The sequence below is a fragment of the Prionailurus bengalensis genome, chromosome D4 (assembly GCF_016509475.1).
Source record: "Prionailurus bengalensis isolate Pbe53 chromosome D4, Fcat_Pben_1.1_paternal_pri, whole genome shotgun sequence".
Classification (NCBI taxonomy): domain Eukaryota; kingdom Metazoa; phylum Chordata; class Mammalia; order Carnivora; family Felidae; genus Prionailurus; species Prionailurus bengalensis.
The window spans coordinates 80,181,535-80,202,119 of NC_057359.1; the positions used below are offsets into that span (position 1 = coordinate 80,181,535).

Genomic DNA, 20,585 nt, shown 5'->3' on the forward strand with positions numbered 1-20,585 from the left:
CCAAACACCTGGGAGCTAAACTCGGCAGGGACTATTGCTGGCATCTGGAGGGTGAGGAAAGCAAAGGCACCTGCTTGGAGTGGCATAGGCCATAAACACCAGATTTCTCGGATTGTGTGACTGCGTGCATTAAGTAGTTTTAGAGCGGCTGTACGTTAACTATTTTAATAAGGTCAGTTTGAGGTCATTCCCCATCTTTTACTTCATGGCCCTCAGCTGTTTTTTGCCCCCATGGATCAGGTACTCACAGTAGAAAAAAAGTTCCACATCCTGTTGGTGGTAAAGGTGAGAATATTGTGGGGAGAATGTGGGAGGGAGGGGTAGGAGTGGCAGGTGGCCAGATGGAGTCCTGTCATGCCTCCTCAGTTTCCAGGAAACCAAGACCAGAAACCAGACCATTCCTCCCGGTACCCAACGGCTGATAGACGGTTCATTCACCAGGGAGAAGATAGTTAATTTTTCAAAGGGAGCTTTTAAATTATAAATCACACATATTAATTATAATTTTAATATAACAAATGTTATTAAAAGCAGCAATTCAAAACCATAAATCTTTTCAAAGGTGCACAGGGTTATTATAAGGTCAGTTGGCAGTAATGCAGCTATTATCTGCTATGAATGAAATGCTGGGGTGTGGAGCCAGGGTGGCCTTCCCAGGCCTTACTCTGACTTCCCAAGTGAGGAAGACACCCTCTCCCCTCTTCCGGCCCAGAGCCTCTCTGGAGCTTGAGTAGAGAAGGTACAGGTGCACTGTGGCAGGCCTTGCTCATCCAGTGCTTTCCCAGAAGCCTAGAAAGCCAAAGCCAGGCAGGAAGCCACAGACTGGATGCCGGGTCCCACACCCCTGCTAGGCTGGGGGCTGGCTTCTCGGCTCCCCTTCCATCTGGCCCCAGCGGGGGGGCTTCCGTGGCAGCAGCTGTGGGGCTGAGAAGGGAGAGAACTGGGCCCAACCCCAGCTGTTCCCTGCCTGGGTCCTGCTGGGGAAGCAGAGGGGAGTGGGTGGGCCACGTGCAGGTGAGGTCCCGTGTGAAAGGCACTATAGGAGCTGAGGTTTAAGGCAAGGGGCGTCTGAACAATCTCAGGGACTCCATGATGTGCACAGCAACGGAAAAACCAGCTCCCCAGGCCTGCTGCCCCCACTGCCGCCCCTTCGTTCACCCACTTTCGCCTTGCAGCTGGCAGCCTGCAGAACTCAGCCAGGCTGGAGGCCATGGTGGCAGTTGGCAAGGCTGGTCCCCATCTGGTCCACCCCCTGCCCTAGTCAAGGCACTTCTTCCTACTTTCCAATCAAGTGGGTCAGTTTCTAATCTCTCTGGAAGCAGCAAAAATGAGGGGTCCCCTCCCCTTCTCATTTTTGGTTTCCCTCCAGATGGTATGAGTTGTAATGTCAGTTCTAAGAATTCTACTTATACCCCCGCTGACAAAGGCTTCCCTTTGGGGGGACTGAACAACACAAGCCTTTTAAAAGTCCCAACCTGTCCCAAAAAGTGATTGTCAGTCTCAGGGTGCGGCAGGGGGTGAGGAAGAGGGTGTGCACCCTCCACGCCTCCCTGTGGGGTCCTAGCTGGTTCATGGGCAGGACGAAGGGGCCGGAGCTGGACTTTCACATTTAGTTGCAGCACAGGGCCCCTGAAGAGGGCCACGGGAGAGCAGAGGGCACGAGCCAGGCTGGCACCGGAGGGAGCGGGGTGCGCGTGTGTGCGTGCGGGTGGTGTGTAGGCCGCGAGGGTGAAAGCGCACGTGTGGATGGCAGCTTCTGTGAGAGTGGGTATCGCTCGGCTGGGTGTGAGGTGGGTCTGGGGGTGGGAGGCACAGGAGACAGCCTGAGGTCTCCTTTCTTCCCCCTTCCTGTCCCGCAAGTTTTTGAGGCCAGGACCTCGGCAACGATGAGGGGGCGGGGCCAGAGAAAGGACCAACTCTGGGACCTCGGAAGCCGACACCTGCAGCGACACCTGCAGCCCGTACTAACCGGGCTCTGGTGTTGGTGCCTTGAGGCAGAGACCCAGCCTCTTGGCTCCTGGGATCCCGAGAGCCCCGGGGTCTCTGCCTCACCGGCAGAGGCAGCCTCCCACTCTCACAGCAGGTTGGGGCAGCAGAGGGGGGAGGGAAAAGCTCGGAGGGGCGTCCTCTTCACCTTCAGCCATGCTCGAAGGTTCCCTGGGCACACCGTGGTCCCTGGGACGACCGGCTGCCCGCGGGTCAGCTGTGAAGGACATCCGGTACGGGGACAGCCATGCGCGCGTAGGTGTGTAAATACCCCCCCCCCCCCACCCCAAACGGGGTAGGAGAGAGGTAAAGGGACATAATGGGACGAAGAGAAAGACTCGGGCCTCAGGGAGAAGGGTCCTAGCGCCACGGGGACACACATTCAGTTACAGGTAAACGGTTGGAGGGAGAGTGTGAAGACACTGAGTGACAGCCAGTGGGACCTTAGACACACAGGCAAAGGGGTGGCGAGCCTGACGAGGCCCAAGAGCGGAACAGGCACGCAGAGAGGCGCCGGCCTGGGCCTGGCAGGCAGGTGGGAGGGCCTTTCGGCCACAGGCACTCGCAGCTGTCTTGCTTTCCTCCCCCGCCCGGGCCTGGAGAGAACGGGCTGCCAGCGTCCCCTGGGGCTCGTCAGTAAGGGGTGGTCCCTTCCCACTCCACCAGGTACTGGACCTTGCCCTCGGGCGTGACCCTCCTGGCCAGCACCTGGTACTTCTCCCCACAGGCTAGCCGCCCAGCCGCGCCAAAGTAGTTGGTGATGGAGGACTTCAGGTGGGACAGGGATGAGTCATCCTCACTGATGCTCTCGAAGGTGTGGCTGTCGACTCCCTCGTCCGGCCGCTCGGGGCCCAAAGCCCCCTCCGCGCTGCTGTCTGAGGGGCAGCGTCCACCCGGCTCGGCTGCCCGCCGTTTTGCCCGCAGGGGCACGTACGCTTTGGCCGCCAGCTTCCTCTTGCGGCTGCCCACTGTCCGTCTGCGTCAGGATTGGGGGAGGAAGACGGCGGGAACGGGGTGGAACGATGCTGACCAGCCCCTCTCCCTGAGGCCCCTCCCGGGCGCCAGGCACCGGGCCGGGCCCCAGGGGGGCTGCAGCATCTCACCACCATCCTCACCACGGTCCCCACCACGGTCCCAAGGAGGCCGAACAGGAGAAGCCACCAGCGGGCGAGTGGCTGAGCCAGGCATTCAAACCCGGGTGTGTCCGGCTCTAAAAGTGCACACTCTCCACGTAGGACCTCAGCACTGCACGCACAGGTGGAGGGGCGCCACCCTGCGCCTCCCGAGTGCCGCGCGGAGGCCTCGCCTGCACCTGCACCGCGGAGGCCCTTCCCTGGGGAGTCGGAGGGGGTGGGGGATGGGAGGGAGGGACTGACGGGCCTCGTACCCAGAGTCTTGGGTTGCAGACAGACAGATGTATGTGGGCGACACACACACACAGACGAAGAGACAGAGAGAGGTGGTGGGGAAACACACAGAAGAAGAGGCATGTGTTCACAGATGCTTAGAAACATAAGCCAAGCCCCGGGGAGCTTGTGAGAACCAAAGAAACGAGAGGAAATAACTACAAATCCAGAGGCAGCAAAGGAGACCGACAACTAGAGATGCTCTGATAGACGTCAAGACACAAGTGTCCTCACATACAGTCACAGGAGCCTCCCGTGCTGCCGAGCACCAGCTACTGCCACACAGGCTGCACCCTTGGCTAGGTCCCCAGGCGCTTCTGTCCCTTCTCCCAGACCCCAGACCCTGCAGGATGCCATCTTCCCCTCCCTCAGGCTTCCAAATCAGTGGCTCTTTTCCTTAGTGACCCAGAAGACAGACACCAGATTTAGACAGCCAGGAAGCAGGGGACCCTATAGTCAGGGGTAGAGACGGGCAAAATCATGGCAGGTAGAGCCCTAGAACCGAAACTGCTCGGCAACAAGTGTCACATAACCTGCAGCTGATGAAGAGCCACCTGAAGGCCCACATCGGAACCAGATGGTCCCGGGCCCCGAGCTTGACACCCCAGCACACAGAGTGGGCCACACGGCACCAGGGGGAGGCGAGGCGGCGGGGGGACGACGGACAGGGTCCATCCTGCGGGAAGCTCACCTGGAGTCATAGGAGAGGCTGGTAGAAGCCGAACCGGAGGTGCTGGCGGCATCCGTGGAGTCCACGTCGGAGAAGAAGGTCTGGCCCGAGCTGGCGCTGCGAGGGGGGAGAGGGTGAGCCTGCCGTCGGCCCTCGGCATCCCTTGGGACCCTCCAGTCAGCCCTGAGCGCCGCCCCCTTCCCCCGGCCCAGCGAAGGCCCGCCTTCCCTCCACGGCGCTTCCCACCACCGTGCCTGCAGGGGCTGCTCCTCGGCCTGTCCATCTCCTACGCAGCAGCCTCCAGAGCCCGAGGAGCCTCGGGACGCTAGAGGAAGCCTCCCCCCACACCCGCCCCCGTGGCGAGAGGTCCACTAAGGAGCCTGGCCACCGCCACCTGGGTGCTATATAGACCCAAAGGGCTTTCATTTCCAGCACCCGTTCGAGCCTCCTAACAACCACGCGGAAACAGGTGGGAGGTGCAGAGAGGCTGGAGGACCCTGACGCCGCAGTCAGTAATTGGTACGTAGGGGCCGCAGCCCAGGCCTGACTGAAGCCCTTCCTCTCCTTCAGGAAGCACCAGCTGGCCTTTGACACTTCCAGAAACAGAACAGTGGGCTGTGTGTCCCCTCCCCGTGGGTGTACTGAGCATGAGGAGCTGTGGGGATACACAGACAGGAGCACCCGACACAGCCTGGGGAGGGTCAGGGAAGGCTCCCTGGAGGAATGGGAATGCAGGGTGGCCAAAGCAATTCTGGTATATGGTGTGAGGACAGGGAGAAGCAGGACAGGGGCTGGACAGGTAGGGAGGGCCCAGGCGAGGCGGCCTTTGACCCTGCTCTGGGGAGCTGTCTCTGGGAGCCCCGCACACCTACAGCAGGAGGATGTCGTGCTGAAAGTTCTATCGTGGGAAGACCCGTCAGGCAGCCTAGTCAGTAGGCCTCATGCAGCGTGGACCCTTTTAACTAGAATGACCCAAGGGACCTTCCACTCCCTCAAAAGGCTCTCTCGTTTGCCCCTTCCAGAGCCTTCCTTCATTGCCAGGGAATGGAGGTCTCACTGCTTGCCTCTACCCCACGCTCCAGAACAGCCCTCTCTGCCGGGTCCCTCGTTGGTACCTTTTCAAACTCTGAATTTCGTCCAGCGAGAAGTCAAATATGCTGGCCAGGTGGTGGTTGGTGCTCCAGGCTGAGGTAAAGTCACTCTGTGGACACAGGAAGGAGCAGGAGGATGGGTCAGTGAGCATCAGACCCGCCCCCCACAGCACCCTCTCTCTGCTGAGGGCCACACGGGGTTTCTGAGGGCTGGGCCTCCCGAAGGTTAGACTCGTCACTCGCTCTTTATTCTGTCTGACCAGGGAGCCACATCAGACCGGTTCTAGCCCTGTCCCTAGCTGAGCACATGGCCTTCCCAACTCTGGGCCGCAGTTACCTGAACCGCAAAAGGTGGCCAGCGACACCTGCCGTGCTTCCCTGGTAGAGGTGTTGGGAAGCACAGAAGAATGAGATGTTGGCTGTAAAAGCAACTTGCTCGCTGTCAGGTGACAGGGAGGTGTGAGCATCGCTAGTATTCGTCCTCCAGGGAGGGCTGCAGCAAGGATGCGGGGCCAAGGAAAGACTGCTCCGGAGCCCTGGGTCTAGGCTGGGCTCTGCCACTGGCTGAGGTGTGACCTCAGGAAAGTCACTGTCCCTCCCTGGCACTCAGTGTCCCCACTGGACTGTGGAGGTGAGGATATTACCTACCCTGCCCCGCCCCCTTTGGCTTCTCAGGAGAGTTTGGGGAGAGAAAGCAGTCGTGGGAGAGTGTAGGGAGAGAAAGCGGTGGTCTCAAAGTGCCTGGTTTTTGCTTGTTTTGCTGCAGAAGGAACTGGCTTCTCCTTTAAGGGATGTGGGAGAGTCCCTGGGGCCTGGGGTGCTTAGTTTCCTGCATAGGAATCCCTAATTAATGTGCTGACCCTGTGTGTGAACATGGAGAGCAAGAAAACAAGAAACTAACACTGGGAATAGCATCTTCCAGCAAAAACTTTGATCTTTTTCTTCTATAAACTCGCCTTTTCTGCTGCTGGAATTCATGAGGCAACAAACTGTGGAGACAGAAAGGGGAGAGGGTGGCTGGGTCAGAGCCTGAAGGCCCGGAGGAAGGAGAGGCAGGGCTGGGGTCACAGCAGGGCGGGTAGGGACAGGCGCTCCTTCACAGGGCTGTCTGGGGAGGGCACATCCTCCAGGCAGCAGGTGTAGGAGCGTGCGGAGGGGGGTGTGGTGGGCAGAAAAGAGGGAAGGATGTTCTGCCCTGGGCGCCCAGGATGAGGGGCTCAGCTTGGCCAGGAGAGTTAGGGACCCCGTACACACTCTCGCTTCCTCTTCCCTCTCTGCCTCAGCTCTAACCCGGCAAGACGGGGCCTCACGATCTGCCTTTCCCTCCAAGCAAGGCAATAGGGGCCGCGGTGGAAGAAATCCCAGATGGGGGATCAAGTCCAGCCGCTGACTGGCCCTCTCAGGGTGCCTCCAGCTGGGCCTAACCAGGTGGAGTTCTTCCCTGCTCGCTTGGATGTCACTGTGGTCTCTGGGCCCACCGCACAGCACATAGGCTGGGGCTGGAGCCGGGAGCAGCGGAGACCCCGAGCTCGGTCCCCAGGCACTGACCCAGGCTTGCTCTTTCCTCTCTTACGCAGCTCAGAGGAGGCCACGCTCTCAGTGGGCACCAGGCCCTTGTCGGGCAGCAGCTTCCCTGGCGGGTTGGGCGGGACCCGGATGCGCAGGCGGAAGATGCATTTCTTCTTCTTGATCTCCTTGCCACAGAGGAACCTGGGGGGAGGGGGTGGACAGGGGGAGGAGAAAGCTCTGGAGTCTGTCGGTCCATCCTCCTGGGGAGGAGAGTCAAGCATTAAAATTACTCTCTGTCTCCCTGGACCCAGAACTGAAATCCAGAGTTGCCCATGGAGATGCTGATTCCTCAAGGCCTGTGGGACCAGGGGTCCCAGGTCGTGGCTGGGGATGTGGCTGGTGGTCCCCCCCATCCTTCCTCTTGCATGTCTGTGGTTCCTGCTGCTCCTCCTCTCCCTCAGCCAGCCCCAAGGTCACCTTCTATTGGAAGTTCCAGCTTTCAGTGGAACTGCTATGGCCAAGACACTGGATCCTGCACCATTCTGTTCTCTGGTCTCCCCAGGGAGACTGGAAACACCTCCAGGTACTTCCCTCATCCTTCCAACACTAGCCGAGCTGCCATGAGGTGAAGAGGTGACTCAGACAGTCCTCCCCCTCAAGAGACTATCTACGGGGAGGGCAGGAAGTCCCACTACTCAAGAATAGTGAGAAGGCAGAAGGAAAATAGAGTGGCTAATTCTGTCTAGCGATGTCTGGAGAGGTTTCACAGAAGCAGGGACCATGTCCTATTCCTCCCTGTGTCCTCAGCATCCACAAAGGGCTGACGCAGAGTAGCAGTTCAATAAACAGTTGTTCCTGGGGGCGGCTGGGGGGCTCAGTCGGTTAAGGGTCCAACTCTTGGTTTCGGCTCAGGTTGTCATCTCACGGTTCATGAGTTCGAGCCCTGAGTAGGGCTCTGTGCTGAGTGTGGAGGCTGCTTGGGGTTCTCTCTCTCCCTCTTTCTCTGCCCCTCCTTCTCTCCCTCTCTCCCTCTCTCGAAAACAAATAAACGTTTAAAAAACATAAAGTTGTTCACGGAACAAATGAGTGAAATGGATGGAAGAGCATCCTAGTCAAACAGAGGGATCTGAGCAAAAGCACTGAGTGGGAGAGCAGTGCATTCAGAATGGCTGACACCCAGAATAAAGCAAAGAATCAGTGGCAGAAGGAGTGGGCAGAGTCTCCTCATAAGAGGCCTTGAATGCCGTGCTCAGGAGCCTGGGCATTCTGTGCAGGAGTAGCAAGGGATGTGCCAGATGTAGGTTCTGAGGAGTCAGAAGTCTGGAGGGGAAAACATGGTGCTGGGGACAAGCTAGGAGGCGGTGGCCCACCCAAGAGATGATGAATGGAACCTTTGGTGCCTGGCCCAGACCCACAGACGGCCAGAGCAGGATGGGCCCTCAGAGATCAGGGGTGTACCCCCTGTGGAGCCGAGCCCAGGGCCAAAATGCATCAGGTCACTGGAGTGCTCAGGGGAGGCATCACAAAGGAGGTGGAGTGCTCCCTGGATCTTGAAGAATGGGTGGGACTCATCTAGTCAAAGAGAAGGGGCAGGACACCCAGGCTGGAGCACAGGCTGAGCAAAGACCACGAGGCCAGAAGATGCTTTACACCCAATCCCACCTGTTGGGGGGGGGGGAGGGCCCATGCACGCGCTCCCTTCCCTGCACGCACCGGCTTTTGTAACTGTTGAGCGCATTGAGGAGATGCGGTCCTCGGTCCGTCACGGGGGTGCTGGTGAGCTGAGGGAGAGCAGCCAGCAGGATAGTCAGACCCAGGCACGTGGGGGCCCCTGTCCCCTCCCTGCAATCTCTGGGTGAGGACCCTGACTTCCTCCAGGATTCCAAATCTTTTCACCTCTCTGAGCTCACTTCTCCCTCTGGAAATGGGGAGAGTAACTCCCGTCCTAGATGTATCAGGAGCTTTAAAAATGCCCATGCCCTTGACCCAGTAATGCCACGCCATGGGATCTATCACAGAGATCTAACGTGAAACACAAAGCTTTAAGTACAAAAGTGGTCACTGCAGCGTCGTTCCTAATGACGGCCAAATATGAAACGTGGGCAAGAAACTACCTGCCCAACAGGAAGGAAAGCACTAAGTAAACCATGCTAGAAACCAAGGAAACCATTAAAAATGTTGCTGAAAACTCTTTCTGGAATATGGAAACGTATTTATGATATAATATGAATTGAAAAAAAAAAGATGATTTAAAAGTTTACTTACTGTATAACCTAAGCCAAGGAAAAAGGAAAAACAGACACAGAAGAAAGGATGGAATACATTAGTAGCAGTTGTTTCTGTGTGGTGTGATGGGTAGGTGACGTTTTAAAGTCTACTTCCTTATGCTTTTTGGCATTTAACAATTTTTCTATCAGGAACATGTATGTTCTTTTTATATATATCAGAAAAAAAGTTATTAAAAATACCAGCTCTATCTGTCTTTTAAGGCTTTACAACACGTATGGCTTTTATAAATTATCAAACACCATAAATGAAGATGTTGTTATATGAAAAGCTTTTGCAAAGCATAAAGGGTTGTCCTTTTTAAAAAAATTGTTTTTGGTAAATTCCTGTCTCATCAAAGAAAGATTTCTGGCAGTCAGTAGAGAATATGCCCCACTCTGGATTGGTAGAGAGGACTCTTAAGGCTGCTGTTAGGGAAAAGCGGGCATGGCCCCACCATGAGAGAGGTTGGGATGCCCTGGCTCCAATCCTGGCTCAGCCCCAAAGCTGTGCTGGCCACCTCTGACCTCCTGAAAGTCTGTGGTTTGTTACTTTACTGCCCAGCTCCCAGGCTCGCAGGCTCCCGCTGACCACTTCTGCTATTCAGAGTAAGATCAGCAGAGGGCAGGCCCACTTCACTTTCCACTACAGCCAGGTAATCTGGAGCAGGTCCAACATCTCTGTAGGGAGCCCTGTTGCAGCCAGATCCACCCCCGGCCCCCTGCTGCTGAGTCAGGGTGGCCCCAATCCGCCCGCTGCCAAAACCCGGGTCAAGGAAGCCCCTCGCAGGGCAAGGGCTCAGAGGCTTGGACCAGGGGATGTGGCAGCTGCAAGGCTCTAGGTCTTTCTCCCAGCCAATAGCCCTTGCGGGCAGGTGGTGCTGCCGAAGGGTGAGTCCTCAAGAGACCCCGACACCAGTCCTGCACTGTGTGACCCTGGGCAAACCTCTCACCTCTCTGGACCTCGGTAAGCCCACTGTGCAATGGACTCTGGCCGTACTGCCTTCCCGTGGCCCTGCATACCTTGCCAAGCTGCAGGAGCTCCCAGTGGTGGTTGACAAAGGCCAGAATCTCCTCAAAGTCAAAGTACTTCTTCTTGCTCTGCACCCCCAGGTTGTAGAGGGCCAGGTGAACCACATCCACCCTGGGCAAGGGGGCGAGTAGGTGGGGCTGGGGTGAGGCGGCAGCCTGCCCAGCCCGGGCTGGAGCCTCCGGGGCCCAGGCTGAAGGGCAGGGGCAAGGCTGGGACCTGGTGGCTGGACATGGAATTGTTCCCGGAGGGAGGTGGGAGCGGAGCAGCTGGGAGGGGACAGGGGTGGGCCTGGCCGAGCGAGCCCCCCCGTCTCACCATCGCAGGGGCAGCCGCTCGATGTACTCCGGGCCCTGGTTACACACGGAGCAGAAGAACAGGTAGAACCTGGAGGAAGGTGGAGAGAGGCCTGTGGTGGCAGGGGCTGACACCCCACCCTAGCCTAGCCCTCGCCCACCCTTGCTCTCCACCGGCCTTCCCACAGTGAGTGCTGTCCTCGTTCCAACGACTAGTGGTCCCTGCAGGAGGCAGCGGCTAGGACGGGGCAGGACACAGACCACACAATACTTCCCGACCTTCCCCTATGCCAAACTCTTCCCCAAACGCCGTTATCCCAGAGTGTGGCTGAGTTCAGAGCCAGCTGAGCTAGGCTGGGCTGCAGTGGGCACCCTCTTCCCCTCTGAGACACACACACACACACACCCACGTGCACACACACACGCAATCACAACCCTGACACACCAACCAAGACACGCAATATCTGGTGTGACACACAGAAGCCTTCTGTTAGCTTAGCCCCATTCATTAGAAGCCAGATCAATCATCCAGCTCCCAGTGGCTCCTCTAGTAGCCTGGGTAGGGGTGAGGCGGGGCCTCCTGCATCCCTCTCCCTCGGCCCAGACTCAGGAAGGGACTGGGGCTTAGGGGAGGTGGGGCTTTGTCTAAGGTCCCCGACAAGTCAATGGCAACTGGGGCTGTGGTCCGGCACAGCCCTCTACTGAGAAGGCCTCCCTCACCCTGAGCTGCCTCCCATAGACAGGTGCCCACCTCACAGACCCCCACCTGCGTAGGGCCTGGCAGGCAGTCTGAAAGAGCCACCGCCACCACTGTCCCCTGTCCCCTCAAGGCTGAAGTGGATCAGATTAGTACCTACCGGTCTCCGAACATCATGGGCTCATTGAGGCACTGGGTGCAGGCCTCGTGGAACCACTGCCTGCACCGGTAACACTGCAGCATCCGCAGGTACCATCTGGAGAGCCAGAGGAGCCAGGGTCAGCCAGGCCCACACTGCTAGCCAGGCATCAGCCTCCGCAACCTCTCCCAACACAAACTTGCACTCCACCGGGGGAAAAGGAAGAGAACTCACAGTTACCGAGCACTTAGGCTGGGCCAGGGGGAGGTCCAGGGAGCAGGCATATGCTACATTGTTTGATCTCACCCTCTGGTAAAAGATGGGCCACTGCCCTAATTTTATAGACTCAGAGCTTAAATGGCTTGCTCAAGGTCACTCAGGAAGCAAACGGTGGATGGTGATTCAAACCCTGGCCTCCCTAACTTCAAAGCCTGCCCTCCTCATGACACAGCTGGAGCCCCCATCTATGGACTGGGCCCCACACACAGCTTCTCAAAAACTACCGCAATGGGAAGGTCTGCCCTAGAGACTTGGCAGGAATATAATGGCTCCTGTAAGCTCCATGGGCAGCGCCATGTCTGGTTTTTCTCACCCAGTACTGTATCTACCCTGTCATGGCCATTCAACAACTATGCACTAAATATGAACAAAGAGCAAAGTGGTATTTCCTCACTGACAACCGATGCTTCATTCATAACTTGTCAGGTGCGGTCCATGGACCGTGAACATCAGAATCACCTGGGGTCCAGGTTAAAATATGAGGATTCCTTGGCCTACTCCAGACCTACTCAATCTTTTGCGGGGGCGGGGGGGGGGCGGGCGGGAGATGCACTGAGAACCACTGCCTGAATTCTGTTAAGGTCTCTATAAGCATTTCTTCCTCTGTTATCCCACAGACCTCCCCACACCCAGGGAAGTTGATGGGGCCAAGGTAATTAATCCCTTGGCCTGCTAGGCTGGATAAGCCTAGCTAGGCCTGCTACCCTGCTAGGCTGGATAAGCCCAGCCTCCAGATACCTACTGGTTGTCAACAGAGCTTGGGTCTAAGATTCAGGACTTTAGGGCATCCCATACGGATATGTCCTGAGGGCAGAGACCCCATCTGTCACTTCTGTGGTTCCTGCCACAAGGTCTGGTGCAGTCAGGCCAAGAGAGCAGGCTCAGTCCCCCATGGCTACATGGAGGCCCAGGCTGGCAAGGAAGAATCAATCAAAGACTCCTGTCCTATAGTCAGGGCAAGAATCCGTCCACAGCATCCCTGAGGTATGATCCCCTACCCCTGCTTGCACACTTCCAGGCCAAAGTACTTTAATGCCTCACCAGCAGCCTGTTTCATTGGCTCGGACAAGATCAAGGTTTACCTTCAATTCCATGCGCCAGCAGTAACAGCTAACATTTATTAAGTGCCTTCCAAGTAACTGGCACTGCATGAGCCTTTACGTGAATTAATCTAATCGCACCCTGTCCACCACACCGTATAGCGGGAAAACTGCGATGAGGACTGCACTCAGGGGCTGCACACAGCCCCAAGGGGCTGGGAGGATCTGGACACTTGGGGCTAGGCTCTTAGCCGCGCTTCCACACTTCCTTCCCTTCCTGGAGCCACACAGCCTGAGCTCCAGCCTCGCTCCCTCGGGCCCCGCCCCTCCGCGGAGCCCCCGCCCACCTCCCCGCCCCCGGAGGCCCCGCCCCCGCGGCCTTACTCTCCGGGCCCGCCGCAGTAGCAGTAGCATTGCTGCTGGTTGGTGCGGTGGGGCGAGTCCCACTCGAGCTCCTCCGGCTGGTAGGACAGCACCATCTTCACGGCCTGCAGCGTCCTGGCGATGGCGCCCTTCTTCAGCGCGCCGCCTTTCTGCGGGGAGATGAGGGTCCGGCTCAGCGGCGGGGTCCCGGTGGGGGGTGGGGGGCGCGGCCACACAGGTCTGCGTGCGGCCAGCACGGGGGAAACGCTGACTCGGGGACCCGCAATTATTCCAACGTTGTCAGAAACGCAAGAAGCTTTTTCTTATCGATCCCAAATCTATGCTCTCTCCATCCCAGAAAGATCTCTATTAACAACAGTATTAGTAGTCGCACGCTGCAAGAAAGGTGACAATAATAACCAATAGGTACTGAGGGTGGCTGCTTACATGGATTTTGTCTTTTGATAGTAGAGCACCATTTATTGGGGGCCACCTACCCCTGGCACCAACCCATATCCATTTTACCGTTGAGGAAACAGGCTCGGGGAGGCTAAGGAACCCGGCCAAGGACGTAACGCTCCCTGGTCAGTGGCAGGAGGGCTGTCTGCCTCCAAAGTGCAGGCTCTGTGACCTGCCGACAGGTGGGAGCCCAGGGAGTCCAGGCTCCCAGACTGGCGTGGGGAAAGGCAGGGGCTGCAAGCGGGGAGGGCTCACCCGCACAGCCAGGGCGAAGATGCAGCGTCGGCAGAACCAAGGTGTGAGCAGGGGCCGGTCGGCACTGCCTGCTATAGGGATGTGGCACTGCTGGTGGTAACCTGAGGAAGAGAGGGGGCTGCTGAGCGCCCACAGGGAAGCACTGACCCCAAGCCAGGCAGCCCAAAGGCCACAGGGCTGGGGAGGGTGGCAGCAGCTAGGAGGAGCCGGGTGCCTGCCAGCTGCCAGGGCACTGGCAGGCGATGCTCACCAAGGCAGCCAAGTTGGCGTCCAAGCAGGCAACTAAAAGACAGCCTGGGCCCCAGTAGGGGAGGCACGACAACCTGGCTTAAGCCTTTGTGCCCCATCTCTCCACCCTCCTCTCTACTGGGTTAGGGGGAGCTCCAAACTGCATACCTTGTCTCACTTTCCTGGAGCCCCAGCTCCCCCCAGGGGTCACTTCCCTGGGCCCTCATTCCCATGGACTGGCCCCCTGTCACTCTGGAGCTCCAAGAGAAACGGGAAGCCGGCTAAGATCCCAGTAGCGAGGCATATGCCATTTGGGGCCGGGGCGGGTGGGGGCCTCCCATGTGCCCTGCTCACCACACTCACCCAAGCCACACTTCCCACAGATGAGGATCTCATTCAGCGGCCCTGAGGTCTTCCCCAGGCAGATGTTGCACTTGGGCTCCTCCCCTGGAACGCCAGCTGAAAGGGAGAGAGGGAGGCCCTCGGGGTCAGGTTCTGCTCACTCGCAGGACTTAGAAGAGTTTAAAAAAATCACCCTCCAGTTCCTGAGCCTCTACTGGACGTGGCGCTGGGCCCCATGGGCCAACTCACTGAATCTCAACTACTCTGAGGTACCTATTATCATTAGCCCATTCTAAAGGTGGGGAAATTGAGGCTCTGAGAAGTCCCAGAAGTTAAGTAGGAGATGTCGGATTCAAACCCATGGCTCTTTAACGTCAACTCCTTTGTTCTTTCTGACCATATCACGCTGCCTCTCCTGCCTAATTTAGCTTGTTTGTTAAACAAAATTCTATGTTAATAATAATAGAATGTTCTAATGAAACTCCATGTTCTTACCAATAATGAAGAACTCATAGCCAGTCTTGCTTTGCCTATATTCCCACCCACTTTCTCCTCCCGTATTATTCTGAATCACTTCCCAGATACCTAATCATTTTCTGAAAATATTTCAGTATGTATCTCTGAAAAATTAGGATGTTCTTTTAAAAAACAAAAACAGGGGCGCCTGGGTGGTGCAGTCGGTTAAGCGTCCGACTTCAGCCAGGTCACGATCTCGCGGTCCGTGAGTTCGAGCCCCGCGTCAGGCTCTGGGCTGATGGCTCGGAGCCTGGAGCCTGTTTCCGATTCTGTGTCTCCCTCTCTCTCTGCCCCTCCCCCGTTCATGCTCTGTCTCTCTCTGTCCCAAAAATAAATAAACATTAAAAAAAATTAAAAAAAAAACAAAAACAAACAAAAAAAACAAAAACATAACTACAGTGCCTTTATTGCACCTAAAAATTAAAAACGGTTTCTTACTATCACCAACAAATTCGGTGACTATTCACATTTCCAACTGTCTCTTATATAAAAATATAATAAGTTCAAGTATGTTCAACTGCTTTTTTTATTAACCTTTTTTTTTTTAACATTTATTTATTTTTGAGCGACAGAGCACAAGCAGGGGAGGGGCGGAGAGAGAGGGAGACCCAGAATCTGAAGCTGCACAGAACTGTCAGCACAGAGCCCGAAGCGGGGCTCGAACCCACAAACTGTGAGATCGTGACCCGAGCTGAAGTCGGATGCTTAACTGACTGACCACCCAGGTGCCCCACAAATGTGTTCAACTGCTTCTAATCTACAAGTTCTTTCTCATCTCTTTTTTTCTCTGCTTTTTTTTGGGGGGGGAGGGGTGGTTATTGTTGAAGAATAAGTATATTTATGTGTGAAAGGTTTGCGTGAATAAATTAATACATTTTGAAACATGTTTCTGTCTGGTTCCCCCAGCCAACTAAAAGTTTTGTTAAGGGCAGAAATGGTAGCTGCTCCTCACGATATCCCCAGGACCTCATAAAGTGTGTGGCACATAACACATGGTCAAGACATGTTTGTTGAACATGAACACGCAGTCTCTTGCCTCTTATCCCACAATACGCCCCCAGGCAGGGGCTGCACTAAGCCGGCACTGGCTTCAGGAAGTAAAGCCACTGATATAAACCAATAAAGCAACAAGCTTAAGTAATCGATAACTACGGCTTGCTCAGCCTTGTGCTCTCATCTTGGGCACAGCCAAGGACAGGGCCCCATCCTGCCGGTGAGGCACAGTCGTCTGGAGGGGGAGACAAGCTGTTCCCCAGGGGCGGTGGCACACGTGTGGTCCCTGGCACGTGCTGGACCTTCTACTCAATGTCTGCTGAGGGGTCTTTCTCACCTGTTGGCTCTCTGGGTCTTCAATAAGAGGGTAACTTGGGAGAAGAGCTCCTCATTGCTTTGGATCTCTGTATTATAAATTGAGGGTGAGGGAAGCTTGGAGAACCTCCAAGTCTACATTAGCCACAACATCTTAGAGAAAAGGGCAGTTTGGAATCTCTACAAACTGGCTGGGTTCTGCGGCCTCTACTTGGCAGGCTCCTTGAGATCATTTCTTACAGTAACAAATTCTTTAGAGACTGCCTCCCTGTAACTCCGGAGCACTGGGCTAAGAGTTTTACGTGGAGTCTCACTTAACCACCCTGGGAGTCCAGTATTTTTCATCATCTCCTTATTGTTCAGATGAAGAAACAGGCTCAGAGAGGTGTCGTCACTTGCCCAACGACACACAGCCAGCCAGCAGCAGAGCTAAACCTTGGTCCGAGGTCTACTGAGCCTCCGCTTGGAGCTCCACGTTGGAAATATGAGAGTGCCGTGACTGCTTAGCGAGGTCTGTCGTGTCCGTGGGAAGGCACAGCGGTGGCGAGACAGGAAGATGTCAGCTCTCCGAGTGCAGGGGTGGCACCCAGCCCAGCTCCCTTTCGCCCCCGAAGCTGGTCCAGCCCCGCGTAGGCATGATCATCTTCACCCTGCCCGGTCCGTCTCTGCTCTCCTGGCTTTCCACCGAGGCTAGAGCTGCCTCCGCTCGGTTTCCTCACACGGGGGTACGGCACACGGTGCTCACGTCTAGAGGTGCCCGTCTGGATTGCCTGGACCCCTCCCCGTTCCTAGCCCCAGACTGACCCACAGCTTCGTGCAGCAGGGGGTGAAGCACAGCAAGAAAGCAGACACGGGCCCGAGACCCATCCCAGTTCTCCCGGCACCTTCCCGAACCACCTTCTCCGCCTTCCTGCCTCCCTTGTGACAGGGGAGACATGGGAGTAATCAAGGGCATGACAGATGTCAGAAGCCCTTTTCCGTGTAAAAACACAACCGGCCACCTTACCGTCTTCTCAGGTGGGCTTGGTGGGGAGTGGGGAGACAAGGCCAGGTGCCAGGAGTGCAAGAGAGAAGGACAGGAGGACAAAACGGAAGTGGAGGAGGAGAGAGGGCCAGGGACGGGGCAGGGGGCCCAAGCTCTTAGGAGTACTCACCATGCTGTATGTCCTTCCACAGGACCCAGTATTTGGAATTATCTTCAAAAGTCACCAGGCAGCTCTGCTTAGAACTACTGACCTGGGGCACGGAGAGGGAGGGGTAACGTGAGAAAGTGGCTGGGGAAAAGCCACTGGGACGTGGTCTTCCTCTCCCATTTCTGCCCCTGCAGGACAGAGAGATTACACCCACTCCTCGCGCTCCAGAAAGCAGAGCTGGGCTGGAAGGGGAAGGAGGACAGCAGTTCCTGGTAGTGCGCGCCCAGACCCTGGAGCCGCACGGTCGGGGGCCAGGGGACCACAACTTGGTGGAAATGCTGAGGACAGCACAGGCCAGGTGGTCATCTGAGATCCTCTCCAACCTGCCTTTGTTTTGTTCTGTAGGACCGCAGGGCTCTTTTCTAAAGACCTGGTTGGATGATGTTGGCCCTAAGGACGGCACCTGCAAGAGCAGACTCTGGCTCCTTCCATGTTCATCTTTGGAGGATGAGGGGGATGAAGGGAGGCCTAGGCCAGAGGATGAGCAGAGAGGCTGAGCCTCGGAACTGGGGCCCGGGAGGAAAGGTTTACCCTCTTGATCTTCCCGAGGTAATACAGTCCATCCGTCCAGCGGCACAGCACATACTGGCCCTCCGTCAGCTTGGACATCAGGTCTTTGAAGTTGTTCTTGGCTTTTGCCAGAGCCCCCTTGTTGGGGAGGTGGTTGGTGGCACCATAGGAGTCCCGAGCGCCTGGGTCCAGAGCGCGATTCTCCATCAGCTTCCCCTGACACTGGAAGAGAAAGAGAACAGGGTTTTTACTCCTCTCTCCCCTGCTCCAGAAGTCCATCCGGGGAAGGAAGGAGACTACCACTTACGAAACCCGGGCTATGTGCCAGGCACTTCTATTATCTCACTGGAGCCTCATGACAACCCTGCGAGGGAGACATTATTACTCCCACTATACACAGAAACTGAGGCTTGGCAAGGGAAAGTGGCCAGTGGGGCAGAGGCAGAGCCGAGATTCATAACCAGGTGGGCTGATTCTAAACCCCACCTCTCTTTCCCACCCATACCATGCTGCTTTCTAAAGACAACGAACACCTCAACCATCCACAGAGTGGTCTCTGCACCCAGGGGGCCTGAATCCCAGGCTTAGGACCCTGAAGCTCTCTCCCTTAAGCAAACGGGCTATCTGAGTGGAGGGTCTTCTCCAGGGGAGCAGCGGAAAGTTTTCACTCTCCCCCCTCTCTGCCCCTGCCCTGACATCTGGCCCAAGGAAAGTCACCTAGGAAGGAAAATTCCTAGCTGGCCTGTGACCCGGTATAGACTGGCCACCTGTGTCTTTTGTAATCCCCCTTTCTGTTCTCAATTATGAGGTGATTTAATGAAAACCAATTCTGGGACATTTAAACTCCCTATGCTTCTACTCAGATGCAAATGTGCTCCACACAGTGAAGTCATTGCTGGTCACTCTCTGCACACCTGTCTCTCTCACCATCCTACGACATGTGCCACTGCCCCAGTGCGCTCTTCTTTCTGCTAATGGTACCACTGATGGTCCCCAGAACCCGAGCATCTTTAGACTTCTCCAACCGTGAATTGCCACAGTCGGCCAACTTCAAGCCTAGTGAATTCTGGCATCTGGCCCCTCTCTTCCAAGCCCATTTTGGTTCAGGCCTCTTTTGCTTGGGCCATTCATTCATTCATTCATTCGGTAACTGGTTCGGAAGGCTCACTTATGCTGGGTACTAGGAAGGGGAATGAGACACCAGTGCCCAGTGCAGGTCACTCCCTGCTTTCCTGTCTCCTACCAGACTCTTCCCCAGGGCCCCCAATTCCCTTTCTTAGGCTCCCTTCCAGAAACCTTCTGTGGCTCCCCCATGTCTTCTGCTGGCATTGAAAGCCTTCCCAAGGCCCCTTCCTCCCCTCTCTGGGCTCACCTGGCTCCGTGCCCTTCCACACACTCCCTGCTGAGTCAAAACACAGCCTTGCACCTCCTACTCTGGTCCCCCTCCCCCCCCCCCCCCCCCCCCCCCCCCCCCGCCATGGCACCGGCACCTGGTGTTACAATTATTTATAGACAGGGAGAGAATTCTGTGTGTTTTTCTGTGTGAGTGCATGTGCACTCCCGTGAGATTGGGCTTGATGATGTCTGCAGCAGTATGTCAGTGTGTATATGAAATGAAATACATGCGTGTGCATGTCAGGGGCCATGGGGCAGGCAGGGCACTGTAGGGGTCTTGGCCCCCCAGACGATAGTGTGGCCACGTTCTCCTCCACCCCACACACCCATTCTGCCCTTTTCTGGACAGCAGGGCAGCGCAGGCATTGGGCAGGGTCAGCGCTCTGAATCCCTGCCTTCTCCCTGCCACCTGGCTCCCAGGCGCTGCGAAGTCCCCGCCCGCCGGGCCTGGGCCCAGGGCCGCGGCAGGTTCACAAACTGACACTTCCTCCCCCCTCGCGCCGTTGGGAGCCGGCCCGGTCGCCGCGCCCCCACTGGCCGGGCGGGGGCCCCCGGGTGGCGGCCCCCTCCCCGCGCCTCCATCCTCCCGGGGCGGGCCCCCGCGGGCTGTGATTGGCTGATTCAAACCCATCTGCAAAGAAATGCCTGTTTGCGGGTTCCCGTCGGCGTCCAGTTCAAATCCGCGGCACCCGGAGCGCGGGGCCGGGCGGGGGCAGGAAGCGAGGATGATTCATGCGCCGGGGCCTCTCCCAGGGCAGCCGTTGGCTTTTTAAAAAAGGGTGTTCAGGAGGGGGAAAAAAAAAAAAAAACCTTGCAGAGGTACCCCCTTCGGGTTCAAGCGCTCCTCTCTTCAGTCGCTCCGACGCCAAGCCTCCCCCGTCCCAGTCCTGCTGCAGCCTGACTTCGGACGTGAGCAAAATCCCAAATGCCCCCGTCGGTCTCCACCCCGCCCCACCCCCCGCCCCGAACGGGAAAAGTCAAGATTTGGGGCTAGGGAGCAGCGACCTGTCACCCACGCCCCCCTAAGGCTCGGGGACTCGGGCGGGGCTCCCCGGCCCCGCGGACGCCGCTCGCCCGCGTCCCAGCCCCAGGCGCGCGGCTCCCCGGGACCCCAACCCCCCCACCCCGACCCCCGGAGGCGCTCGGCCCGCCGCAGTCCGGGGAGATTTCGAGAAGAGGGATGTGTGCCGGGAGCGAAGCGTGTGGCGGGGAGTCCCCGCTGAGCTTACCGCGAGCCTGCGTGTCGGCCGGTCCCACTTGGAGTCTGGCCACCAGGCGCATCGGCGGCGGAGGCGGCTGCGCGCGGCCCGCGGCTGCCCGGCCGAGTGTCCGCCCGTGGGGCCGGGGTCGGGGTCTCGGCGGGGGCGGGGCGGGGCGGGGGCGCCGCGGGGAAAAGGGGGGGGAGGCGGGGGAGGGAGGGGCCGGGGCGCTCAGGAAGGGGCCCCCCGGGCGCGGGGCGCCATCTTTTTCGCGTTTTCCCGCGAATTATTGACGTCCCGCTTATGTAATTAGCGGGGGCCGCGCCGGCCTCGCCATTGGAGCCCGCGGCCGCGGGGCCCCGCAGCGCCTCCCGCCCGCGCCCGCCCCCGCCCCCGCGCGCCCCCGGCCC

At 57.4% G+C, this 20,585-nt stretch overlaps 1 protein-coding gene across 2 annotated transcripts; it reads right to left on the bottom strand.

Moving 5' to 3' along the window:
• Positions 1–492: 492 nt before the first annotated feature.
• PHF19 (PHD finger protein 19) lies at positions 493–20,369 on the bottom strand. Of its 2 annotated transcripts, XM_043565721.1 has the most exons (16): positions 20,206–20,369; positions 19,622–19,741; positions 17,603–17,803; positions 17,033–17,114; positions 14,076–14,171; positions 13,485–13,585; positions 12,792–12,940; positions 11,110–11,205; positions 10,275–10,343; positions 9,950–10,070; positions 8,376–8,443; positions 6,702–6,863; positions 6,055–6,142; positions 5,178–5,263; positions 4,084–4,179; positions 493–2,962 (listed from the first exon to the last, which is right to left on the bottom strand). In XM_043565721.1, the coding sequence occupies exons 3-16, from the start codon at positions 17,786–17,788 to the stop codon at positions 2,620–2,622; spliced, it is 1,743 nt and encodes a 580-aa protein (XP_043421656.1). In that variant the 5' UTR covers positions 17,789–17,803; positions 19,622–19,741; positions 20,206–20,369; the 3' UTR covers positions 493–2,619. The 2 variants fall into 2 exon arrangements, with proteins under 2 accessions (XP_043421656.1, XP_043421657.1); XM_043565722.1 differs by lacking the exon at positions 19,622–19,741.
• Positions 20,370–20,585: the final 216 nt, after the last annotated feature.

Bases quoted from the DNA above. Each gene is read 5' to 3' on its own strand.
- PHF19 (XM_043565722.1), bottom strand. From the start codon at position 17,788: ATGGAGAATCGCGCTCTGGACCCAGGCGCTCGGGACTCCTATGGTGCC. The intron at 8,444-9,949 runs GTATGCAGGGCC...GCTCTCCCTCAG, and splicing joins AGCTCCTGCAGCTTGGCAAG to CTCACCAGCACCCCCGTGAC. The intron at 4,180-5,177 runs GTACCAACGAGG...CCCCCCTCGCAG, and splicing joins GAAATTCAGAGTTTGAAAAG to CGCCAGCTCGGGCCAGACCT.